Genomic DNA, 23,600 nt, shown 5'->3' with positions numbered 1-23,600 from the left:
AACATGGTAATTGTGATACATTTTCAATGATCATTTTATGGAATTAACGTCCTATTCTACTGAAAATGCATAATCATATTCTTCCTTATAAGCTAGCAGATTAAACCTTAATAAGTTTATTAGTTAACGTAGGTTCTTCGTTAAGAAAGTCAAAATTTAGTAATTTACTAGCAGTTGCCGTAAGTTTAAAAAAATAATAATATGTATTTGAGTAATAACGTAGATTTTGGGCAAAGGAAATGGCAGATGACAACGCTCACTAAATGTATTATTATAACTTATTCGGAAAACCTAACCTCCCACACATCCACTCTTTGTTAGTTGATTGGAATACTTCAGTGGAACGGAACACTTATGAAAAATACATTTAGCATTTGTTTGTCAGTACATATTTCGACGTCATCCTTTTCTATCACTCAATACGGTAAGACAAGCCTGATTTACAGACAGTTTTTATTAAATTTGTTTATTATTCCTACGTTTGAGCATTTGAACATACATGCTTTTAGTCGTAAAGTTTAGGAGCATCATACGCATGTATATATGTTACTAAACGTCTACCTAAAAACCTATTTTAAACATTCACTCAGTCTTAGCATTTTATTGTTAAAAATATCATGAAATAACCAATTGGTAAAAGCATTTTTGTCTATTTTTATTGAAGGTTCTTTAAAATAATACCTTAGTTTATGTTTTTACAAAATAGTTTATGAAGTCGTGAATATCATAATAAGTTATAAATAAAGTATTCCTAACAATCCTTGATAAACATACCTATTTTTTATATAAAGTATGTATGCAATGTGCTGTTTGTGGAGATTTGTGCTGTTCGTCAATGTTTCTTGTTTGTGATTGTTTGTTATAATGTTATATGTCTTTGGCGTTAACCCAGTACCAATAAACCTGTTTATGTTTTAACATTTTGCTACTGAGCTTGTTCTGTAGTTTTTCGCACAAATATTCATGTTTTTTGAATGGCTCTCGTACATGGAATATATTTTCTAGAAGGCGTTTAAAATGAATATTTTGTTTTTAAACATGTGTTGTGTTGACCAATATGGCGGGAGTTCAATCATATAATAATTTAACCAGTATACAATGCTTTGGCCTTCGTTCGATCAAAATCAACGTTCTGAATATGTAACTACTACTTATATCTGGCAGACAAAAACATATTAACATACAGATTACCTTTCAGCTCCTGGAATCCCAGAGACCCTAGAAAACACAGATTTGACCTCAACGACAACTAAAATTGAGTTGCAAGAGCCGACGGAAAGAAATGGTATTCTTAGAAGATATGATATTTGGGTCATGAAACAACAAAATGAAACAACCACATGTGAGCAATGGATGACGTACGAGTGTAAGGATTGTGAAGGATCTTCGCCAAATGTTTCAGATTCGGTACGCTGTTTTGCATATTAGTAAAACGATGAAATTAACATTCATTTGAAAATACAGCAGTATGTTAATTATTAAGATATTTGTAGGCTTTTAGTAAAAGTTAAAAGTTAAAAAATCCCTATGTCTTGTGAAATTGAGTTGGATATGTTTCTATTTTGTTGAAATCGAATAGACATTTGATAACATTAACATTCATGATATTTCAAAGAACTTGTATATCTATGAAAGCAGTACTTCTAACAAACTAAACATTTTGCTAAGAATGTACTTAAATTTGGTGAAACCCATTTATCCAATTAACACTATATTTTAATAGCTGAATAATTGCTATTGGATTTCACAGTTAATGTGTTGCTGGTTTTGAATGCAGTTCTGACATTCACCTTTTATCAAAAAACATTATTAAGTGGTTTGCACATTATCAGCCAACAGCAACAAAACAAAAAAATAAGTATATAATAAACAAACGAGGCTAACAATGTAAATAGGAACTTGATTAAAAAAACTACTTTCTTTCGGCATAATTTGTATCTTCACTATTATTTCACTGATTGTACCTGACCACATCAACAACGAGATGCGTTCAATAAGATGATACGTTATATTATGTAATTAATTGTCAAACTAATTTGGAATTGCTACCAGCTTCTCGAACTCTCTTTTAATAATGTAAACTACCAATCTTTTCCTATGAGTGAGGAATTTCGGACGGCTTTTGTAGATCCACTCAATTACCACTAAGTTATGTTTTTGATGTATTTCTTGTTTAAACAAAGAAAGCAAATTTAAACTGGTTCAGCAACCCAGAGATTTGAAACAAGATGAAAAATAGTTTACCAAGTTACCTTTATATATATCGGAAATCCATTTACTGTACAAGAACGAAACAAAAAGGAAATATCCTTACATTTTCTACACCGGGAAAATCGTCAATTTTATACTTATTGAAAAAAAATACTTTACCTTACCAAATTTATGAGAACGTAAAGTCGTATTGACATATTTATGTGTTGTTCTTATTAATGACATGTACCAGACGAATATAAAGGATGATCGCATCCAACAGTGCATAACCAATTTAAGCCAAAAAAATCCATTTCAGAAAGCTCAAATCATTCAAATTAGGCGAATCAAATTTTAGTAAATGTTTATGTTTCAGTCATATTTCCTCCCGTGACAAGACATATGATTTAACAAAAAAATACAAAAACGTATGACGCTATACTTACTACATGAAAATGACAAAATCGCATTGTCCCCGTGATTGTTCACCGATATGTTTAGACAAATGATTACTTGATATCCAATCTTTTGTTATCTCGTGATACATTCATGATTGTTTTCATAGAAGATTATACATGTATTACAGTAAAAACTGTCCGACAATAAAAGGGTCGATATTATTAAATATTAAATGTCCCTCGTTTGTGCTATACATAACCATGAAAAAAACGTATCTTCAGTCTGTAAGTACCATGAATGATTTGACTGATGTTGAATGCCTTTTTTGTTGTGAAATACATGTCTTTTAATATAAAGTGATAATATAAAGTTGTCAAATATGATTTTTAGGTTCCAGACACGTGTACCAATTTTTATTATGAGATGTTTTCTAAAGCAAACACGACTTTCTCTTGGAACATCGAGCAGCTTCACCCGTTCCGAGATTACTCAGCGCATGTTGTTATTTACACGACTAAACCAGGGAGTGTTTCGACAATTACGTTTGAGACACTTGAAGACGGTACAGCTTAACTACGACCACACGTATCTTGCAACAATTGAATAAAAAATATGCCAAATTATATGTAGTATATAGTGCGATGTTTTATTTTTATTGCACAAAATAATTATTTCGATTTTGAATTATTGCATTGTACGACTTATTTATTTATATGCAGTCATATGTTTACCTCTAACACACAACTATGAAAAATCAGTGTATACAACTTCTTTTCTATTCACTAAAAGTTCCCGGTAAGCCAGTCGAACTCAATGCAAGCACGACCCACGACTCGTTCACGCTTCAATGGAATCCTCCTGAGGAACGCAATGGCAAAGTGATAAATTACACTGTTAAGGCTACTTACTATGAACACGATTGCGGAGGTTTTGGCGCTCTGCAAAGGCATAGTTATGGTGTCGAATTAGATCCGGTAACAAAGTTCAGTCAGAACGATCTGTATCCATTTTGGCAATACAATCTTACAGTAGAAGCAACTAACGCAATTGCCACAGGAAAACCGTCTGATATAATATCAGTTATGACAAAGGAAACGAGTATGTATAGATTTAACATTTGATAAGCAGTTGAATAAGATTCGGTTAAGTTGTAAACTGAAATTCAAACACAAACGATAGTCAACCTGGTTGAAGAAGTCAGTAGGAAAAGCAAATTTCGTTACTTAACAAGTTCTGAATAATCATTTAATTTCTCTTTTAATAGACTCCGGATCAGTGCAACAACTTCGGTACCAAGATGTTTCTTCAAAAAGTGTCGGCTTGTCATGGACGGAGCCTTGTTTTGGAAATGGAATAATTACAGGCTATTCAGTTAACATTAAACAGTGGTTATCACACGGACAAGAAGAAAATTCGTATTCTAAAACGTACGAAATAGATGTAGCCAACGAGTCAATGTCCATATATGATTTACTCCCATACAGAAACTATAAGGTTGAAGTATATGCATTAAACAGCGCAGGTGATGGCGAATCATCGAATGTTTCGTTCAGGACGAAAATTGACTGTAAGTTTATGGAATATCCTCAAAATACATATGGATTTTGAAGGGACAAAACTTGTAATTTAAAATCCATGTAACATGTATACTCATCTCCAGCATACCATAGTGTTTCGTTTTTGTATAAGTTTAAATGTGATTGAAAGTGTAGGATGTTTTGCGTTTGGACAGTAATACGTATAAGAAATTTGAATAACAATTTGCATTCAAACGCATGTTGGCTGCAATTCAAAGTTATAAAACAAAATGCATTTCTCGTTTCATATGGGGTTTTTTCAGCTTTGTAGCATTAATTGAAATCAAATTATTATTCTTTTGAAAACATACTAAAAAAAAGCCCCAATTATTTTTTTGTTCAACTGATGGTCAGAAACATTTAATCAAACAATGTATGTTTATTGGTAGAGGAGTCTTTCGTTTGGATGCTAACAAGTTATGACCCTTACCTTGTACCTCTTAACAGGGTTTACTTTTGAATTATCTATGACTGGGATTGTCGCTTTAGTTTCCATTGTATTATTGAATACCTGTTGATGAAGATTTGTTTTGTAAGCCATGCTCAATTCCCTTACTTACAAACATGTATATATGGTTTTGTTTTTTTGTTCTTACAAATGGTTATATAGCGAAACTTCCAAAATTTGACATAGTTCCTGAAGTTGCTTTTCCATGCAAATATGTATTTTTTCCAACAAAGCATCATCCTTATTTGGATGATTTATTTTAAATATTATTATTATTGATATTTTAAAGATCCAGACAAACCAACCAACGTTTCCACAAGAGATAAAACCTCGTCATCTCTCCTGATTGAATGGAAGAAGGCTGCCGATTTTAATGGTCCAACTAAATATATGGTTCATATAAACGATTCAGTTAATAGTACCATCAGTATTGAGACATGCACAACTGATGTTGCTAATTGGACTGGTGAGTTTCAATCTTTATATAAACACACGTTATGTGATCACATTTAAAGTAGCGATCTAGAAAGTAAATAAAAATGAAGTGTATTAGAAGGGACAATTAAATCAACTTCTACGTGTTATTCAAATGTAGTATAATATTAAATATTGACTGCGGGAAAATGTATAAAATGCATATCAAGCTCATTTTTATATATTACAGACAAGCTGGCGACCGAATGCAATGTGCATGGACTGGACGCCTACTGGGAATACGATATCGTTGTTGACGCCATTACGTTTGATGAAGGTTATGGTGAATTAATAAAAAGCTCAGAAAAGCAAACATTTCGAACTGCCGAGGCAGGTGAGGTTTTTATGTTGACGACGGTGTGTATTTGTGAAAATATACATTCATACAGATAAGTCCTCAACATGTTATTGTTTATATCATAATATGGAATATGTACCAGTATGCGTGTGTGCGGTCTCGCTTGTGTGTGTAACGTAGTATGTTGATAAAATAGCTATATGATAAATAGTTAAGGCTTAAGTAATCTGTATCTGCATAGCAAACATATAAATCGTGAATGGAATTTTTATTTATAAACATCGTAGTTCCTGGACCTGTAGCGCATTTCGATGTAAAACCGGAAGAGGACGTGTTGGAGGAAAGGAACTTTCGTATTGACTGGACTGAGCCTGCAGAACGGGATTTAAACGGCGTCATAACAGGATTTGTTATTCACTATCAAAGTGAAAAGGTAAGTAAACGTTTGCATATTATAAACGAATAAATACTATTCACTCTTCCTATATAAGCTTTTACCCAGAAAAACTTGCTCGACAACTGTAAGGCAGTGATTGTTTTGTAAAAGTATTGACCGGGATTTGTAATAAAAAAAAGTTGGTAATCGTGCAAAGCACACATCATTTCATATTGTTTCAGATAGAGGTAACTGTTGGTCCAAACACAAGGAGCAAGACGGTATTACACGATGTAATTGGTAGCTACAATGTGTCGGTATGTTTGATTTAGCATTCTTTCCTCATAATACAAAGCTTTCGTTCATGCTTTTTGGTGAAATAAGGAGGTTTTTTTCAGTGAAATAACAAAAGTGAAAATATTTATTTGGTATAATTACTGCAAACTAAAGTTTGAACCTATCAACTTTAAAACTACTTTTAAAATCCATTGTAGGTACTTCCTCTTGATCAAAACTAAACACGCCACTTTTGAGCAAGTAAATGTTGCCAAACAAATAAAATGGATATTATAAAAAATGTTGCATTAGTTCAAATAAAGATATATTTGGAAATAAACAACATATTGTTTAAAATGAATATAAAAATCCTCTTTTCAAACGTTTTCTTGAACTTTGAATCTGAATGTTCGAACATTTGCTTTCATACAACACATTACAGATGAAAACAACTACTAAAACATAAATACGATGTTATATCAGCGTTCACATATATTTTGAACTCTTTGTCGTGGTAAAACGTTATGCGAACTTCCCGGAAAATTAACTCAACAATAAACAGATTAACTGATGATTTGTTTTCCAAACACGCCTAAGAATTGCCAACAACCAAGCGTGGTCTTCACTTTTTACCTGGAATTATACATGTTTCATGAAGCAAACTCTAAAACTAAATACACATGTTTTAATCCAATGACTATCCGCAATTAATTTGCTATTATGTTCGACCTTTCATATTTTCATTCAATAAATGGCGCAAGGTTATTCGGTATGTATTCATGCCCTGTTTATCTGAAAAGTGCTTTCTTGCACCAACTGTTATTATTTGGAACAAACATGCATTTATAAAGGTTCATTTATTACTGCTCATAAAACGTTTGCACTACAAACAAGTTAGTTATTAACTATAAAAGAAAATATCGGAAAACTTTTTGTCCACGAACTGGAACAGAAAAAAGATAGATGCGTCATCAGCTATAATTTTGAGTGAGGGGCGTCCCACGAGTAGCGGCGTAGAAAACCTCTTTTTCAAAACGGGGATATTTAGAAAAATAAATAACAAAAGTTCTAATAAATGTCCAAAAATAAGCATAAAAGAAACAGAAATTTTGTTAATTTTGACCACTCATGAAATAGAATACGATCTTACTCTAAAATCAATAAATATCCTATATATATTATCGCGCAACATCGTGCCAAAGAACGTGAAAAGTACGCATTAAATTACAAATTATATTTTTGTCTTACGTATGTCTCGATGATGCAACTAGAGTTTGGTTTTATATGAATTTCTACTTGTAGCTCGATGTATATCTGATTTCTTTTTTTGTTTTTTATTTTCACTGCATTAAATCGTTTAACAAACTTAACTTAAATTACTAGTATATGCCATCACAGATACAAGCTCGTACAAGTGTAGGGCCTGGTGCACCTGTCCATAAAGAGATTACTGTGAATCCTGGAGGTAAAACATGTCTTTATAAGTATACCTGAGTTCGATTCTGAGTAAGAGCTATTATGTATATTTGGAGTGTTCCATTGCATTTTTTTTGTTTGAAATGCAAAGTTAATAAATGTTACATTTTTTCTAATCCTTTGAAAAAGGCCATTAGGCCGACACGTCAAGAACGAGTTAACTAAATAATTGTGTACAGATTTATTCCCTTAGATGGATCTAGTTCATCAAACAATGAAACCAAACAACCAACCAATGAAACACTAATTTAATTTACATGTACATGTAACAACTGATGTTTTTGTAAATTATTAAGAAAAGTCAAACTCATTGTTTGAAATTACGTATTTATTGTTTATGCTTGTATATTCAGTGTCAAAAAATAATAATAATAATATATATAAATATGTCAACGGTAAGATATTAACTAGCCTGATAAAGATAAGTGATCAATTTAATATATCATATATCATAACTTTATAACAGTTTTAAATTACGCATGGAAAACATACATATAACTCTTTTACAGCTCCGATAAAGGTTGACGAAAGCAAGAATCCATTGATGCTAAAGGCGTCCGTGTCTGTTGACAATGATGAGAAGCAGATAGCAGTAGCTCTTCCACTTGCACAGTTTCTCTGCAATAGCAGTAACGGACCACCAACTATGTGGGGCATTGTAGTTGCAGAAGCCGATGAGGCAGCTAGAGGTTTACGGTTTCCAATAAAGCTTTCATAAATATGTGTTTGTGGTGATATAGCTTTTTATATATGCTGTTTCGCAGATACAATGAAAGTGCATAAACATATAACTGTTCACCAAAAATTTGTAATATTTGTTTTGACGGAAATTCTGCCGACTTCGTTACCTTGTGCTGTCGTTTGTTTTTGTTATAAAACCCTTAGCGAAACCTAAAAAAGAACAGACCATTCAAGAATTATCTTTTTAAAGAACAACATCTTCATTCGTAAAAGATCCGTTTGAAAATTAAAATACAGACTTGGCAAAACTAATTCACTAATATGTCTGTTTTACCACCTTCTTATTGCAACTAACAGGTTATTCGTTCAGAGCAACGACATAAATTGTGTAACAAATCAGTTGAATTAGACTGTTAATTTTTTGGCTTTAATGAGTTCTTAAATTAACCAATCCTTTACACTAACTAACTCAAGTCCATGCTTTATAAGCATATCTAATAGCAAAGATAGCATATCGTTATAACATAAACTTGCATTGCTTGATACATTCAAATTCCATTGTTTTGCATTTAAGATACACAATTTGCTGGTAAAAAGGACGACTTTCAAAAGAAGATCCATGACACGTACAAGAACTGGTTTCAAGTAGACGGCTTAAACAATATTCCTCCATATATTGTAACAAAGCTAAATTGGAAGCCACCATGCACAAACGGTAACTAAAAATAATATTATATACAACATACAAGCTGGCGACTGAATGCAATGTGCATGGACTGGACGCCTACTGGGAATACGATATCGTTGTTAACGCCATTACGTGAAGGTCATAGTGTATTAATAGAAAGCTCAGAAAAGCAAACACTTTTTTTTTCAATTTTCCATTACAAGACACAAACATATATTGACAATTACTCTTTTGACCTCCTGTTATGAAACATATGAAGTAGTTAAACTTTTCATTGATTCGTTTAATCAATAATATCATGAGTTTCAATGCTCAAACATATGTTTAAATTTATTCAGGAAATCGGCGTAAGCGTTCTGCAACAGATGGTTCGAACATATTTGTTATTGGAAATGAAGCATGCCATGGTTCTTCTACTTTGAACGAATATTGCAATGGGCCTTTACCCGATGGACGCTCTTTCAAGTACATAGCTTTTCAATTTTCAATGCCATTATAACAGTTCAATACGTTAAATTATCCGCCTGGGCGAATGCGAGTTTAAACTAATTATATCGTTTATGATAAGTTTAAACGAAATAAATACTCATATTTTGCATTCTCGGGGACGATTCCTTTGCTTTCATACGCTTCAAACGTCAATGATAAACCCTATGCAGGTACATTTCTATAAGTAAATTTGTCGCATGCCGCAATGTTCGTCATTATTCACAAATGCGATTGGGTTTCTTTCAGAGTAAAATCCTTTGTTTGTACGGACTACGGCTGCAGTGAATCCGTATACTCACAACCGATAGAAACAGGTATTTAAATAATTACGAGATATTCCTTCGTCTCCATTTAGCATTAAAGCATTTTCAAATTATGTGTTGTTTTCAAAAAATAAGTCACTGTGTTTAAAGATGAATGAAAAATGATATTCTATTTAAATACTGTTTTGCTACTGAATGTCTTAACAAGCGCTATGAACGTGAATGTTTATTCTTCTGCATATATACATTAAAGAAACTCTTTATCGTTAAAAGGTAAAGTGAATGACGACAAAGCTTTTTCACTGCATGGAAACCCACAGTATTGCTTAAAACTATAGATAGTTTTCTTGTTGTTTGAAACAAAATGGGTCTGATTGAATCTGATAATATATGATTATGAACTGTATATAACTAATTAAAACAAAATATACAATGCACAGCGATGCTTTTGTAACGGTATTAACATATGCATGTAAACATCCACTTAAATCATCCGTAGACTCACATTATGAAGTTTATACATAGTTTTATCACATACACGTAACCAGTGATGGGTTGTGACAACAAAGACAATATCATTACTATGATTTGATATATGGTCTCTATACTAACTACACTTACAAATAATTTCATGAGTGCACGAGGAACGCTCTACCCATGTTTTCTCTATTAAAGACATATCAATACATATCGTTTATATCGATTACTTTCAATCAAAAGCAATCATGTATGGTACAATACTGAAGTTATTTCTAAGGTGCATTGGCATATTTAATTTTTCATGCAGCACATATTTAAATAAATTCAATTATTATAAATACTTTAAATCAAAGAAAACTGCTTCTTAAGATGAAAATTTATTGTGTTAGATGTTCAATGTTTGTTTGTTTGAAGTTTCATTTATAGCTTTTGAAATGAATTTTAAAATGATAGTTTTAATGTATAATTATTTCAATAACATTTTTATTATATGATGGGTAGCCTTTTTATTCACAAAGATAACAAGGACTGTACAATCTCTAATTGTAGCACCTAATATGACTGCGGCGTTTGTGGGCGGAACGGTGTCAGGTGTCGTTGTGCTGGTCCTAGTTATAACAGTTATCTTCTTTATGAGACGGAGACAGGCAGCGTAAGAAAATCTAATTGCGTTTAATGTTTTAGTCTGAACATTTTAAATCATTTACTCCCCAATTCCATCATTTAGACAAGTTGCTACTCTACGACACTAGATACTGATCATAATTATAACCATTTAGCTTGAACACACGACACACTGTTCATGGTTGTAAGGGTTTTGATTCGCACACGCCAAACTCAAAGATTAATCTATGTTTTCTTTATCTATATGATATAGATTTTACATAAGAAACAATTTCCTATATTAAGGTGTTTCAGAAAGGACACAGAAAGCATTACACATACTTCCAGTGAACAATTCGGTGAAATGGGAAAATTGCAAACAAAGGAAAAACCGGTTGCTGTTTACAAGTAATATTGCTTTGCTATTGGCTTTTTGAATACTGTATATATCCTTTTTAACTAGTTCTTAGATGTGTATTATTTTGATGGATATCGTGATAGGGTATTAACTTTGGTCCGAGCAGGCCTCAGTTACCCAAACAAAGTCTCTTAAACAAAGATGAAGCTACGTATACTCTTTGTTGTGTTGGTATAAGGTTTTAAAGCTTGGGTACAGTTCAAAATGATTATATTGTATAATTTGAAGATAATAATGATAAAAGAATTTTGTTATTGAATTTGGCTAACTATAAATAAGATAATTAAGCACGTGAAGCAATGTCTTTTTCGAGAACAATTGGGTCAGCTGAGCATTTAGAATAATATGTGCCGCAACAAGGCATATTTTGACCTAAAGGCGGTACTTGTAAAAATAATTCCCTAATGCACTGTCAATTAATTTAACTACACTTATATTTTATGTCAATTTTGTGTTTCGACTATTCTTGTAATTGAGATGGAAGCAAACGAGCCTCTCATTGACTCTATTTCAGACCTGGTCCAGTTAAACTAACTAATTTTCCAGACTTTGTGGAGAAAATGCACAAAGACAGTGATCTTCTCTTTGCTGATGCTTACAAGGTTGATTTCCTTTTGAATCACAAACATTAATCATATCGCAAACTAAAACTACAAACATCATATTCACACATATCTCTCAATTACTATCGTTATGTTTTGAATAAACCGTTTAGATAGTAGTATATATCATAATAATTTCTATATACAATGTGTATTTAAGGTATTAATAGAACCGACGAGTAAATGTCTGATACAATCATCCGTTTTGCATATAATTACTTTTTAAAACATACAAAGCACACAAGTGCAATTTTTTACCAAAACTAAGAAAATTGTTAATTTTTTATCATCCAATTTCAGTTTATTATAAATATAACAACACGTTTGTTTCATACGTTCCAGGCTATCAAGGAAAAGAGCCCTAAACATCCTTGTACAACTGCTGAATCTCAGAACTGCAGAGCGAAAAATCGATATACCAACATTCTGTCATGTAAGTGCGTATGTTATTGACCGATCAATATATCGATATAATATAAGTTCTCATTTAAGTTTGAAATTCCCTGAAAACTCGCTAAACAAACATTCTATCATGCAAGTGTTCATAATACATTTTTTGAGTTACCTCAGTCATAATTCATACCACGTCATGCTAATACTTCCAAATCACGACGATATAACTAATGTTTAAGATTTCGATAGTCGCCGTATGAGGTAGACGTGTTAAACCTAGCTCTCGGATTTATATATATTTCTTTTGTGTTTCTATTTGTATTTTAATAAAATTGAACAAATGGAACTATGAAGTTACTGTGCATCTTCATGTGTGTTTATTTATTTGCAATATCGGTGGTGGACTGGGTAAAATCAAAAGAAAATTGTGAAGGTTTTAGACATTTTTTTACATGAAAATCGATCGGACATTTTTAAACTTGATTATTCGCATACAAATCGCATTTACCCTTGGGGGAAAACTATTGGAAATTGGACAAAACGTATTAAACAATAGAAACCTTTACACACTTGATCCTTCAGCGGCATGTAAAATAAATGGATTAAACATCGCTCAGTATAGAAAGCCTAGGGGTAAACAATGTGGACAATTAAAGGCCTTTGATAGACCTTGAGGGGAAAATCTTAATAGTTTGACATATCCAAAGAAAACCATAACACTAAATACATACAATGGAAAAATAACAAGTATGACTTTAAATTGCCATTCAGTTGTCCGAAAAGATGTTATTGTTGGCCAATATCTTAGAGAAGAAAATATAGACTTTGCATTGCTGACTGAAACAATGACGAAAAACAATATCAAATTTATACGTCTGATTTGAAGCAAAATGGTTATACATTCAAAGCTGTAAATAGACCAAACAGAACAGATGGTGGGTCCGGTCTAGTCTATCGGTCCGGGGTAAATGTCCATAGATTTACTAGTCAGGTCAGAAATTCTTTGGAACATGCGCTATGGAAGGTCATATTTAAGAACATCTCAGTGACCGTCGTTGGCGTTTATAGACCACCGTCCCTTTACACAGACTCTCGATTTGTCTCCGAGTTCTGTGAGTTCTTAGAAGAAATAATATCTCAACATTCTAACTTGATGATAATGGGAGATTTCAATTTACATTTAAATGATGGAACCCATGCAACATCTGAATCCACAAACTCTTTATATGCACTTGGACTTGAAAAACACGTTAATTTCAGTACACATAAAGAAGGAAACGTTGTCGATTCTGTCATCTCGGAAGTAGAAAATGGTGTTCAAGTACGTTCATGTGAACAATGTCCCTTCATCTCGGATCATTGTGTTGTTAAAATCGTAACACAAGTTCAAAAGGAAAACGTTAAAAGCAAGTTTGACAGCTACAAACCAGAACCAAAATTTTTAGAATCTTTTGAAAATTTTGAACATCTTACTGATGATGAAATACGTAAACTGATCAATCAAATGCAATCAAAATCATGTGAACTTGACATTCTTCAAACCAATATCTTGATAATGTTCCTGAATAAACTATTGCCTTTAATAACCAAGCTTGTTAACCTTTCACTCAGTCAGGGCATATTTCCTGAGAAACAGAAGCGGGCTGTTGTACGACCTTTACTTAAGAAGGTTGGTTTTGAACAGATATACTCCAACTATCGACCAGTAAGCAATCTCTCCTTTCTCTCTAAAGTCATCAAAAAGCTGCGCTACTGAGATTGAATTTTCATGTCAACCAACATAATTTATTGCCAAAAAACCAAAGTGCTTACAGACGTTTTCATTCTTGCGAATCTGCGCCTTTGAGACTGGTGAATGACATACTTGGTGGTATGGAAAAAACAAGAAGTTACAGCCTTAATAGCGATCGATCTGAGTGCGGCTTTCGATACAGTCGATCACGACATTCTAACAGAGGTACTGAACAAACAGTATGGAATCTGTTCTGCAGCACTGAACTGAATCGACTCCTATTTGCGTCCTCGAAGTTGTAGGGTCAATGTCAGTTCAGCTTATTCCAGGTCACGTGCAATTGAATGTAGTGTCCCACAAGGAAGCTGTCTCGGCCCTTGGTTGTACCTAGCATATGCGGGGACGTTATTCGACGTCATACCGCCATTTATCACTGTGCGTGGTTTCGCAATTGATCACACTGCCGATAAACAATTCTTCCCGAGCGATCCTAGCACCGAAGCAAATGCTAAACACGAACTCAAACAATGTTCCTTAATAATCAATGAATGGATGAACCAGAACAAATTAAAGATGAGCGCGTCCAAAGCGGAGTTTATCAAGTTTGGTAGTCATACTCAACTATGTTAATGCAAAACAAATTCAATCAAAGTTGTCATCGAAGCAGTTAAATGTGTAAGATACCTAGTGGCGTTCCTTGGCGAAACATTGAATTTTTAAAAAAAACACTTGAAAAGAAAATGCCGCACTGCTATTTTGAATTACATGAGAATAAAGAGCATTAGACAATATTTGACGAAAGAAGCAACAGAAATTCTAGTGTTATCGCCAGTCATGTCCCACCTTGACTATTGCAACGTCATTCTCTATGGAATAGCCCAGTGCGACATACAAAAAATGCAGCGTATACAAAATATGTGCGCAAAACTCGTTCTATCTCGCTCTCGATATGATAGTTCCAAACAAGCTTTATACGTTCTGCACTGGTTACCTGTGAAAGCTTGAATCACGTTCAAAATTTTAACTTTTATGTACAGCTGCTCAGTTGGAAACGCTCCAGAGTACCTTACCGAACTTCTTGAAGAACGACCTAAGCGAAATCTTCAAACACAACACAAACTTCAGGATGTTATAAAATACCATCCAATAAAAGAAAGACTTTCGCCGATAGGAGTTTCAGTACCGTTGGTCCGAAACTCTGGAACGAGCTTCCAAGTAACACCAGGAACTCAGTATATTCAGACTGTTTTAAGAAAAACTTGAAAACGCATTACTTCAGGGACTACTATGCATTATTCTAAATAAACACAGTGTTGGTGGGCGGACTGTTTTAACCCAAATCATTTTCTGTTTTGTTCAACATTTATTTTTATATTATTTAATTCCTTTATGCATATTTTAAAAATATATTATATGATAATCTTAAAAATGGGCCACACGGTACTCACATAGTGGTATATGACGCTTTTGTGTATGACGCTTTCATGTTTTATAGTAGACACACATAAGTTTTAATTTAACTTATTCTTTTTATATGTACACAATCGCATTTTATTTTTATAATGTCGCATTTACCTGTCTTAAGTATGTTTCATGTGTTTTATGAAATTGTATTGATGTTGATTTTATATTTGTTTACATTACTGTGTACAACGCCATTGAGCATACTTACAAAATTAGGCGTTTAATCAAATAAACAAGTTTCAAGTTTAATGTTTATAGGTGTGCACTGATTCAAAAATGATGAGGCAAGTGTGGAGATAAGTAACAGCAATTTGGCTTACACCCCTTGTGAGCCCTTTCGCTGACCGTACCAATGCGGTTACACCAACATTTATAAATTACGATATTTTGATATGTGTTTAAGATGTTTTGTCTTGTAGCGTTTTGTCTCTTGTTTGGTTTTAATTCTTGTGTCTTTAAATAAACATTAGCTGCAATATGATCAAATATAAAATATATCTTAAAATATTGAAAAAACATACCATTGTGATACGTCGGCAGCAGGAATCGAACCATAGCTTTTGCGGTCTACACACAAAGAGTATAACCTCTACACCATACACTCCGATGCCTTAAGAAGAGTTTATGTAATGAGACATATCAACACACTTTCCCAATTTCAGAAAACTGTTAAACATAGGAGCAAACGTCATTTTATTGACCCATTTATGTTTATGTTTTGTAGATTTCTCGATCAAACTTTTGAATAAAGTTCAAATTCTTGAAAATGTTAAGCAACCAGCTTAATTCATTTCTTTAAAAGTAAATAAACACATTTACAATCGTGTTTGCAGTTTTGAACAGGATCTTGTTTAAATTTTAGGCTTCTCGGCTTGTCCTAAAGCTTCCATTGGTTAATTATATTTGCAGTTGACCACTCTCGAGTAAAACTTCGGCCGTCCGACGATGTTGACGGATCCGACTTTATAAATGCAAACTACATACCGGTACGTCAAATTTATTAAATTACATGTATTGGTACGGGACCACTGACCAATACGAATTAATTGCCCACACTGCAAATCCTATGGTTACCAAATATTTTATGATTTCTTTCATACAAGCGATAGTTTGTGTTGAAATGTAGCTTCAAAATTGGAAAAACTATTATTTTTCTCTGAAATACTAGCAATAAAATTTAGATATATTGGAAACGCACCAGGTTGCGCCATGTTTCTTCCAGCGGGGGTTATTGATTTTTACCACACAACAAAATAGAAAATATTCAATCCCAACTTACACGTTTAACAGAATAAAATATTAAACTTCATAGAAAAAAGGAAACAAAATAGTTTAGAACATTTTTTTATTCTATTTTAAATAATATGCTTCTTAAGTGGGTAAATCAATGTAACAGTACACTTCAGTATATTTTACTGAGAATGATTGGCACATGAATTCGTTATTTTTTAAATAATAAACTACATTATAGACCTTATAATACTGAGTTCTAGATCAGAGGCATTACATTTTCCCTACGTAATTTCATTTTAAAATATTCAGTATTTCTCGAGTTTCTTCAAAATAAATCTCCGTTTCCGGGCGCAAAGAGATCCATTAACAGTACGGTACATATTTATAAAATTATTATTAAATTTGGAGAAAAGGTTCTAATGACTGTAACTATTATCAGGGCTACACATCCCCACGCGAGTATATTGCCACCCAGGGTCCGATGCAGGCGACATTTGACGATTTCTGGCGAATGGTGTGGGAGCAAAATGTTGACACGATTGTTATGCTGACGAAACTCGTGGAAAAAGGAAGGGTAACATATTCACATTTTTTATTTGAACCCTATTCATCACATCATGCTTGAGTTGACTCACCCCATTCTAAATAATAGTTTCGCTAATCTAAAAGTTCTTCATTGGTCTGAAATCTAAAAAGAAAGGTGGATTTTTATAAGTATAAGCATTGATGATACTGGTTGACGGATTAATTAAATGTTTCTTCTGGTTGACATCCACAACACTTGTTTTCTTCTGTTATATATCAGTGGGGGGGGGGGGGGTATGGTTGCTCACGTTTTCCAGGTATATATACAAGTTATCAAATGTGATTAGAAATATGTGTATCTGTGAAAATGAGGTCATATTCACCAATGAATTTAAATTTGATTTTCAAAATTAAATACAAATAACGTGTATTTAATTACCAATAAAACAATTATTACACATAAATTACACTTTAAACTATAAAAATACTTGTAATATTGGTGTCATGTTTATTTCAAGGCTGCTGTGTTGTACGCCATCTTTGATTGTCACCATATTTACATTAACGTTCTGCTTAAATCATAACTACACCGTGTATCATTCCTTCCCCTTTTCGGGCATTAACGCTTTAATGATTTCATTTAGAGGCAACATTAGCTATTTACATAAAACTACTCTATTTTCTGCAGATCAAGTGTGATAAGTACTGGCCGGATGTAAACGAACCAGTTTATTACGGGGACCTGGTTGTCTCCATAACGTCAGAGTCCAACCTCTCAGACTACACACTTAGAATCTTCGAAATCAAAATGGTGAGTTTTTGCATTTATCATTTCGTAGAAACAATGTGTCAGTTGTCAAATGTTATTTTGGAAGTAGTTTTCAGAATGTGTTGTTAAATGGACTGTACACCAGATTGGCGGAGACCGGGTTCGAACCGGTGTCGCCAAAATTACAATCCAGTGTTGTATCCACTGTGCTACGAATGCTTACTCTAAACAGTTGGATTATCTAAGCTTTATGATACTTGGTAATATCACGTGATAACATCGACTAGCCAATCACGCATATGGAATGGCATACCTAGCAATCTTATTATTAGAAATATACGAAAAAAATTGCGAATAAACAATAAATTGTAAACTATGAGGTACTTCAGTAAGAAAGTTTCAATGCATTGTACACATCGACAACAAGTTTATGTCAGTTTTTGACAATTTACTTTTTCCGCTATTTCATGATACGGATTACAGCCCCTTTAATGGGAACCTGACACTTGCAATCTGTCAAAAAGAATAACATGTTTTTAAAAAGACATTTTTTCGGAATTAAAAAAAAAATCGATTTACTAGACATGAAGCCTATATCACTAAACAAGTTAATCTGACTAAAACATAAACTGTACAAACAACAGGGAAGTAAAAAAAGGAAGTTAAAGCACTTCCATTACCTTCAATGGCCTGACTTTGGGTGTCCGGAGCGGCATTGGCTCTTGATAAACTTCGTCATCCTGGTCCGCCAATATAGGCCGCTGTTTCCAACTGGCCCTTTGTTGGTACACTGCAGGTATAGGAATGTCAAAATGCATTGGTTATACTTGTCATTTATACCGATATAGTGTATTGATGTTGTTTCATGGTTTCCAAAGTCTGCTCAAGTGCATCTACCTAGTATAATAGCATGTAGGATTTTAATTTGTAGGTGTTTGTAGGTTGTCGAGAATGAAACATTTCAGTAAAGTCAAAAAAGTGTATCATTACGTACTTGAAGTGTTCCAATTTGTACTCTACCAAGAGCTGATGTCCTTGTACATGTTTTATAGGACATGGCATGCAATAAACACTTAATGAAGTAGACAAATAGTTTCGGTACGTGTCGAGCCAGTTATCATGAATGCCTTTGTTGGAACAATAAACATGTAAATGCAATGCATGAGTGTTTGTCCTGATCTCCGCATGTCAACATCCCGCATGCTCCCATTTCAGAAGGGTGAACAGCGTTCTGTTCGTCAGTTTGCTTACCTGAAGTGGCCAGATATGGGCTGCCCTGAGGATCCGGAAATGCTCCTGGAGTTTGTGAAGTCGGTAAAGGAGCACAACAAGCGTCCACCCGGTGTTCAGAATGCTGGGCCTATGATTGTGCACTGCAGGTTGGGAAGAATCGGATAAGGGAAATATAAATAATGTTTTGTTCTTGTTAATGCGCTGTTTCCTCCAAATATTTCTCTTACATTTGATAGTATGCTGAACCCCCCTCTTCATGCATCACGCCGTACCCCAAAACGTGACTTATATATAGCTTTTACTATAGCTATAGTTTTGTTTGTTTTATGCAAATTTCCATGTTAGAAAATGTCCATTTTGCTTTTCGCAATCATGTTCTGTGATTAAATCAATACAATTATGTACGTGCATAACACCTCGATTAACTTATAGTGTACTTTGAAGCAGTTGCTGGATTGTTTTATTATACTGACATTAGGGATGCTGTAAAACACTTCTGTACAATTTACGATAAACATTGCAATGCTATATACTCATTATATTTTTATTATTGAGAGTCATACAATTTCAAACTCTAATCAACATCCTCCCTACAGCGCTGGTGTGGGTCGGACGGGGACGTTTATCGTGGTGGACCACGTACTGCAGCACATCCGTGATCATGACGAAGTGGACGTATACAAACTCGTGCTTGATATGCGGAACCATCGATGCAACATGGTCCAAACTGAGGTTTGTTAATGTATATGCTTATTCTGGGTTTACTTTCCGTGATAAAGCATTTGAAGCAATATTGCCTAAACTGGGCTTGATTAACATATGCGCATGCTCTGTCTATACTTCCTGTGGTTGACCACCTTAAGCAACATGGTCTACACTTAGGTGGGCTTTCGTATGCTCTTGTTTCTAACTCACGTGGTTGAATTTCTGCAGCAAGAAAGTGGGTTAATGTATGTGATGGGTCGCTCTATACTACCCTTGGTGTCTCAACACTCTGTCTCCATGACGCAACTTATGTGCAACGTTTTCAATATATATATATATATATGTGTGTGTGTGTGTGTGTGTGTGCGTGTGTGCGTGTGTGCGTGTGTGTGTGTGTGTGTGTGTGTGAACTTAATAGTGCCTGTATGTCAAGTTTATTTTTAGATATAAACATTTAAATAATTCAACAGGTTTTACTATTTCCTTTCCTTTAAATGTCTAGGACCAGTTCATTTATATCCATGAGTGTCTAAAGGCGTTTATAACCACGGACGAGGATGAAGAAGAGGAGGAGCCGGAAGATGAACGTAAGTTCACTACTTTAAGTAACGTATATTGAATGTTTGTTCGTGGTACTGTTTGCCATCCCCCGTCTAATCAAATATTTCGGGAGGAGGGTATTGTTTGTTGGTGTTGTCCGTACGTCCTTCATTCCATCCGCTCGGTCGTCCGTCCATCCGTCCGCCCGCCCGTCACATTTTTTTTCTATCTAGAACCATACTGATCTACGCATTGGTCAGATGATTATCAAACTTGCTTAGAATGCTTGCCTTAAGAAAATCACGACCACTTGTAAGTGTGGGTCAAATGGGGTCAGAAAATAGGTCACATCTTATGAAAATATTCGAAACACTCAATATACAATATTTATGAAACTTTTCAGGATATTTTCTATGATGAACTCCATGAATTATTTGAAACTAGGTCACGTGGTGTCAAAAAACTAGGTCACTAGGTCGGATCTTAAACTTGTCTTAGGAGCATTCTAGAGGCATTATGTAAGAAAACATTGACATGAGGTCAGAAACTAGGTCATTATGGTTCGATCTTCAAAAACCTTGTCTGAAACCAAGTATTGGTATTGATTCTCCAAACTTTGTTCAAACTATAGTCAACATGGTTCCCTTGATGTAATATTGGTAGAAATAAAAGTGGGTCACATGGGGCAAAAAAGGTCTTACGGTCAAATCTTAAAGAAAACTTGTCAACAAACATTTGCAATACTTCCGCCCCAATCTTGATGAAACTTAATCAGAGTTTGCCTTGATGAATTCTTGGCTGAGTTTGAAACTAGGACAAAAACCTGGTTACTAAGTCAAATCTTGCAAAAAACTTGGAAACACTCTAAAGGCTATATCTTTGCAATATTTCTGGTCCTTTTTGGTCTTAAGGAAATATTATTTTAGTTTAAATCTGGGTAACGTGTGGAAAAAAAGTAGATTACTAGGTCAAATCTCACTATGAACGATATTTTTTAACAGTTACAAGAAAACCAACTCAAATCCAATGTTCATAAGATTCTATCACTCTGCAGCCGTATTGCTTGGTTTTATTGGAATATTTCACCAACACATTTATCAATGCCCTCTAGTTTGCCTTATCTGGCAGGGGATATCAATTCAACGAATTTTCTTGTTGATGTCTTCTCGTTTAGGATAAAAACGGGTTAAAGACTGACTCTCACTGTCGATTGTTTGGCCACAGACTGTCCGTATTTTTAAAAAAATCCTAATAAAACGTGATAATATTAAAGCATCATGCTTAGCCGGTTTGATGGGAAAACATGCGAATGCAAATAGTCAACAGGTCACTGACTCCCGTCAGCAATAGTCGACAATCGTATCCTAGCGTACGAAAGTTACAATTGATGTAATTGTGGATGATTTTTTTATCATTCATTTAAATCACTCTTTAGTTGTCGTCCGATCGTCTTTTGTAAGTATTAAACAATTGTGCCCAGTTTAAAGCGACTTGTCGTTGATAAACTTTAATAGTCTTCACCATTTAAACAATCGTATCCACATATGGTAAATCGTGATATTGCCCAAAGTATATTTTAATGAAGATAAGTATACATATTTTATATAGCATGGTAAAAATCGTTTCGAGACCAATCCGACATGATTTCGGGGGTAGAGTTGTTTGCTGTACGAATGCCTAAATTGTTTACCCGAGTAACGAGTGTAGTTATTTCGTAATTTCTCTTCGTGACAGTGGGAGCTGAGCTTAACATTGCTCGCATCCGTGAAATTTCTGTTTAATAATATTAAAAGTAAAGCGGAGTTGAGACTGTTGTGCGTTCTGACATAAAACATATTGGAATAATATGACTTTCATGTTGTGTTTGATATTGTTATTTTTCAGACCTATACGAAAATACACGAATGGGGGAAGACAATATCTACGAAAACACGGCATATCAGAACGATTCATTATAATTACATTTGGCTTGTTCGGCAGCATAAGCTGAGATAATGTCAAAACTTGAAAACAGTAATGAGAACATGTTCGAATTTGACACATCAACTATCCATTCTACATTGATATATCGGCTTACAATTTGATATATTTTGACATTTGAAATGCATTTGTTTCGTTTGTATTAACATACTGTTATGGATCAACTTTTCTACGAGATGTATTAAGCATTGTTAAACTGTGTTATGCTTCTTTCCTTATATGACATTCATTTGATAAAAACAACACATTCCATGAAAATATTACTATGTACATTTATTTCTTAACGACTTATTATTTTATTCTTTCTTTATGTATGATCGTATGTGATGTGTCATTAATGAACCGTGTCGATGTTAGCTAAGTTATACGATGTTGACCACGCCTTGTTCATGTAAGGTTAAGGAAAAGGGAGCGTGTGACCTCAAGAAGCATACAAGTCAACTCGATGATTGTTTATTTGAAAACAATCAGTTCAATATATGATTTTTTTCAAAACGTTAACATGCATTTTTTTCTTCTAAAAGATAGCATTAATTTGCAAATAAGAAGAAAACCAGTTCGACTGTATATTTTATTTCATCCTGTAAAAATGTATTCGAGTTTACTCTTCCGTTTTTTACGAAGGGGCTGATATAATTGCTCCAAATTAATCAAGACTAAAAGTATGAAAGACTCTGTGTGCGGTTTGTCTTATACACAAACAATGCAAAGCGGAATGGTATTTATTCAGCATTCATCTATCAACTTTGTCATGTAAATTGTGACTTTTTTTACATCATGAAAACGCGTACATGTTTTATTTTTCCGAAATAAGATCCATCATTGTAATGTTCTATTACCATTTGTCTTGTTTTATTGTATGAGTTCTGTGTGTTTATTAATGACAATATTATTTTTTCTATAGTTTACGCAGATAAAATTCATTTCTGTTTTGCTTTGTTCTGGTCATACTGTAAATGCCTCTTTATGTGATTCATTGATATCTAATTTAATTCGAATTTATTGTCGCTATATATAATGATAATGAAATATACTCTAACCTATGCATAATAAATGGATTAAACAGACAGAAGAGTCATTGATGACATTTTTCCAATCCTTAATATTGCACTTGGATTTGTATATCCAAATGACGAAGCACACATCTGTCAATTTGATACATCAAGTCAAACAGTCTGTTAGTCACTGGAATAAGCAAGCATTTATGACAAATTTCTCTTCTCCTTCCTTGACATAACAAACAAATAAAAGGTTTGTTTCGTTTATGCTGGGCATTTTTTCCAATACC

At 33.7% G+C, this 23,600-nt stretch overlaps 1 protein-coding gene across 4 annotated transcripts in view; it reads left to right on the top strand.

Annotated features, from left to right (window-relative positions):
- LOC128238356 (tyrosine-protein phosphatase 10D-like) overlaps window positions 1-23,378 on the top strand; it is a 76,645-nt gene extending 53,267 nt beyond the window's left edge. For 2 of the 4 annotated variants that reach the window (XM_052954203.1, XM_052954200.1), the window contains 24 exons: window positions 1,199-1,407; window positions 2,980-3,151; window positions 3,379-3,687; window positions 3,854-4,156; window positions 4,904-5,080; window positions 5,279-5,422; window positions 5,674-5,819; window positions 6,005-6,079; window positions 7,437-7,503; window positions 8,024-8,203; window positions 8,770-8,910; window positions 9,222-9,348; window positions 9,619-9,686; window positions 10,665-10,767; window positions 11,025-11,126; window positions 11,651-11,738; window positions 12,081-12,171; window positions 16,237-16,313; window positions 17,000-17,134; window positions 17,774-17,896; window positions 19,070-19,233; window positions 19,684-19,819; window positions 20,295-20,379; window positions 22,217-23,378. In XM_052954203.1, coding sequence (XP_052810163.1) covers window positions 1,199-1,407; window positions 2,980-3,151; window positions 3,379-3,687; window positions 3,854-4,156; window positions 4,904-5,080; window positions 5,279-5,422; window positions 5,674-5,819; window positions 6,005-6,079; window positions 7,437-7,503; window positions 8,024-8,203; window positions 8,770-8,910; window positions 9,222-9,348; window positions 9,619-9,686; window positions 10,665-10,767; window positions 11,025-11,126; window positions 11,651-11,738; window positions 12,081-12,171; window positions 16,237-16,313; window positions 17,000-17,134; window positions 17,774-17,896; window positions 19,070-19,233; window positions 19,684-19,819; window positions 20,295-20,379; window positions 22,217-22,290 — 3,296 coding nt within the window. In that variant the 3' untranslated portion in view covers window positions 22,291-23,378. Of the gene's footprint in view, window positions 1-1,198; window positions 1,408-2,979; window positions 3,152-3,378; window positions 3,688-3,853; window positions 4,157-4,903; window positions 5,081-5,278; window positions 5,423-5,673; window positions 5,820-6,004; window positions 6,080-7,436; window positions 7,504-8,023; window positions 8,204-8,769; window positions 8,911-9,221; window positions 9,349-9,618; window positions 9,687-10,664; window positions 10,768-11,024; window positions 11,127-11,650; window positions 11,739-12,080; window positions 12,172-16,236; window positions 16,314-16,999; window positions 17,135-17,773; window positions 17,897-18,498; window positions 18,651-19,069; window positions 19,234-19,683; window positions 19,820-20,294; window positions 20,380-22,216 lie in introns of all 4 variants that reach the window. The other 2 variants (XM_052954202.1, XM_052954201.1) reach the window with 2 other exon arrangements.
- The last annotated feature ends 222 nt before the right edge of the window (window positions 23,379-23,600 follow it).

Source organism: Mya arenaria, chromosome 6, assembly GCF_026914265.1.
Source record: "Mya arenaria isolate MELC-2E11 chromosome 6, ASM2691426v1".
NCBI lineage: Eukaryota > Metazoa > Mollusca > Bivalvia > Myida > Myidae > Mya > Mya arenaria.
This window is presented reverse-complemented; position numbering and strand designations above follow the sequence as displayed.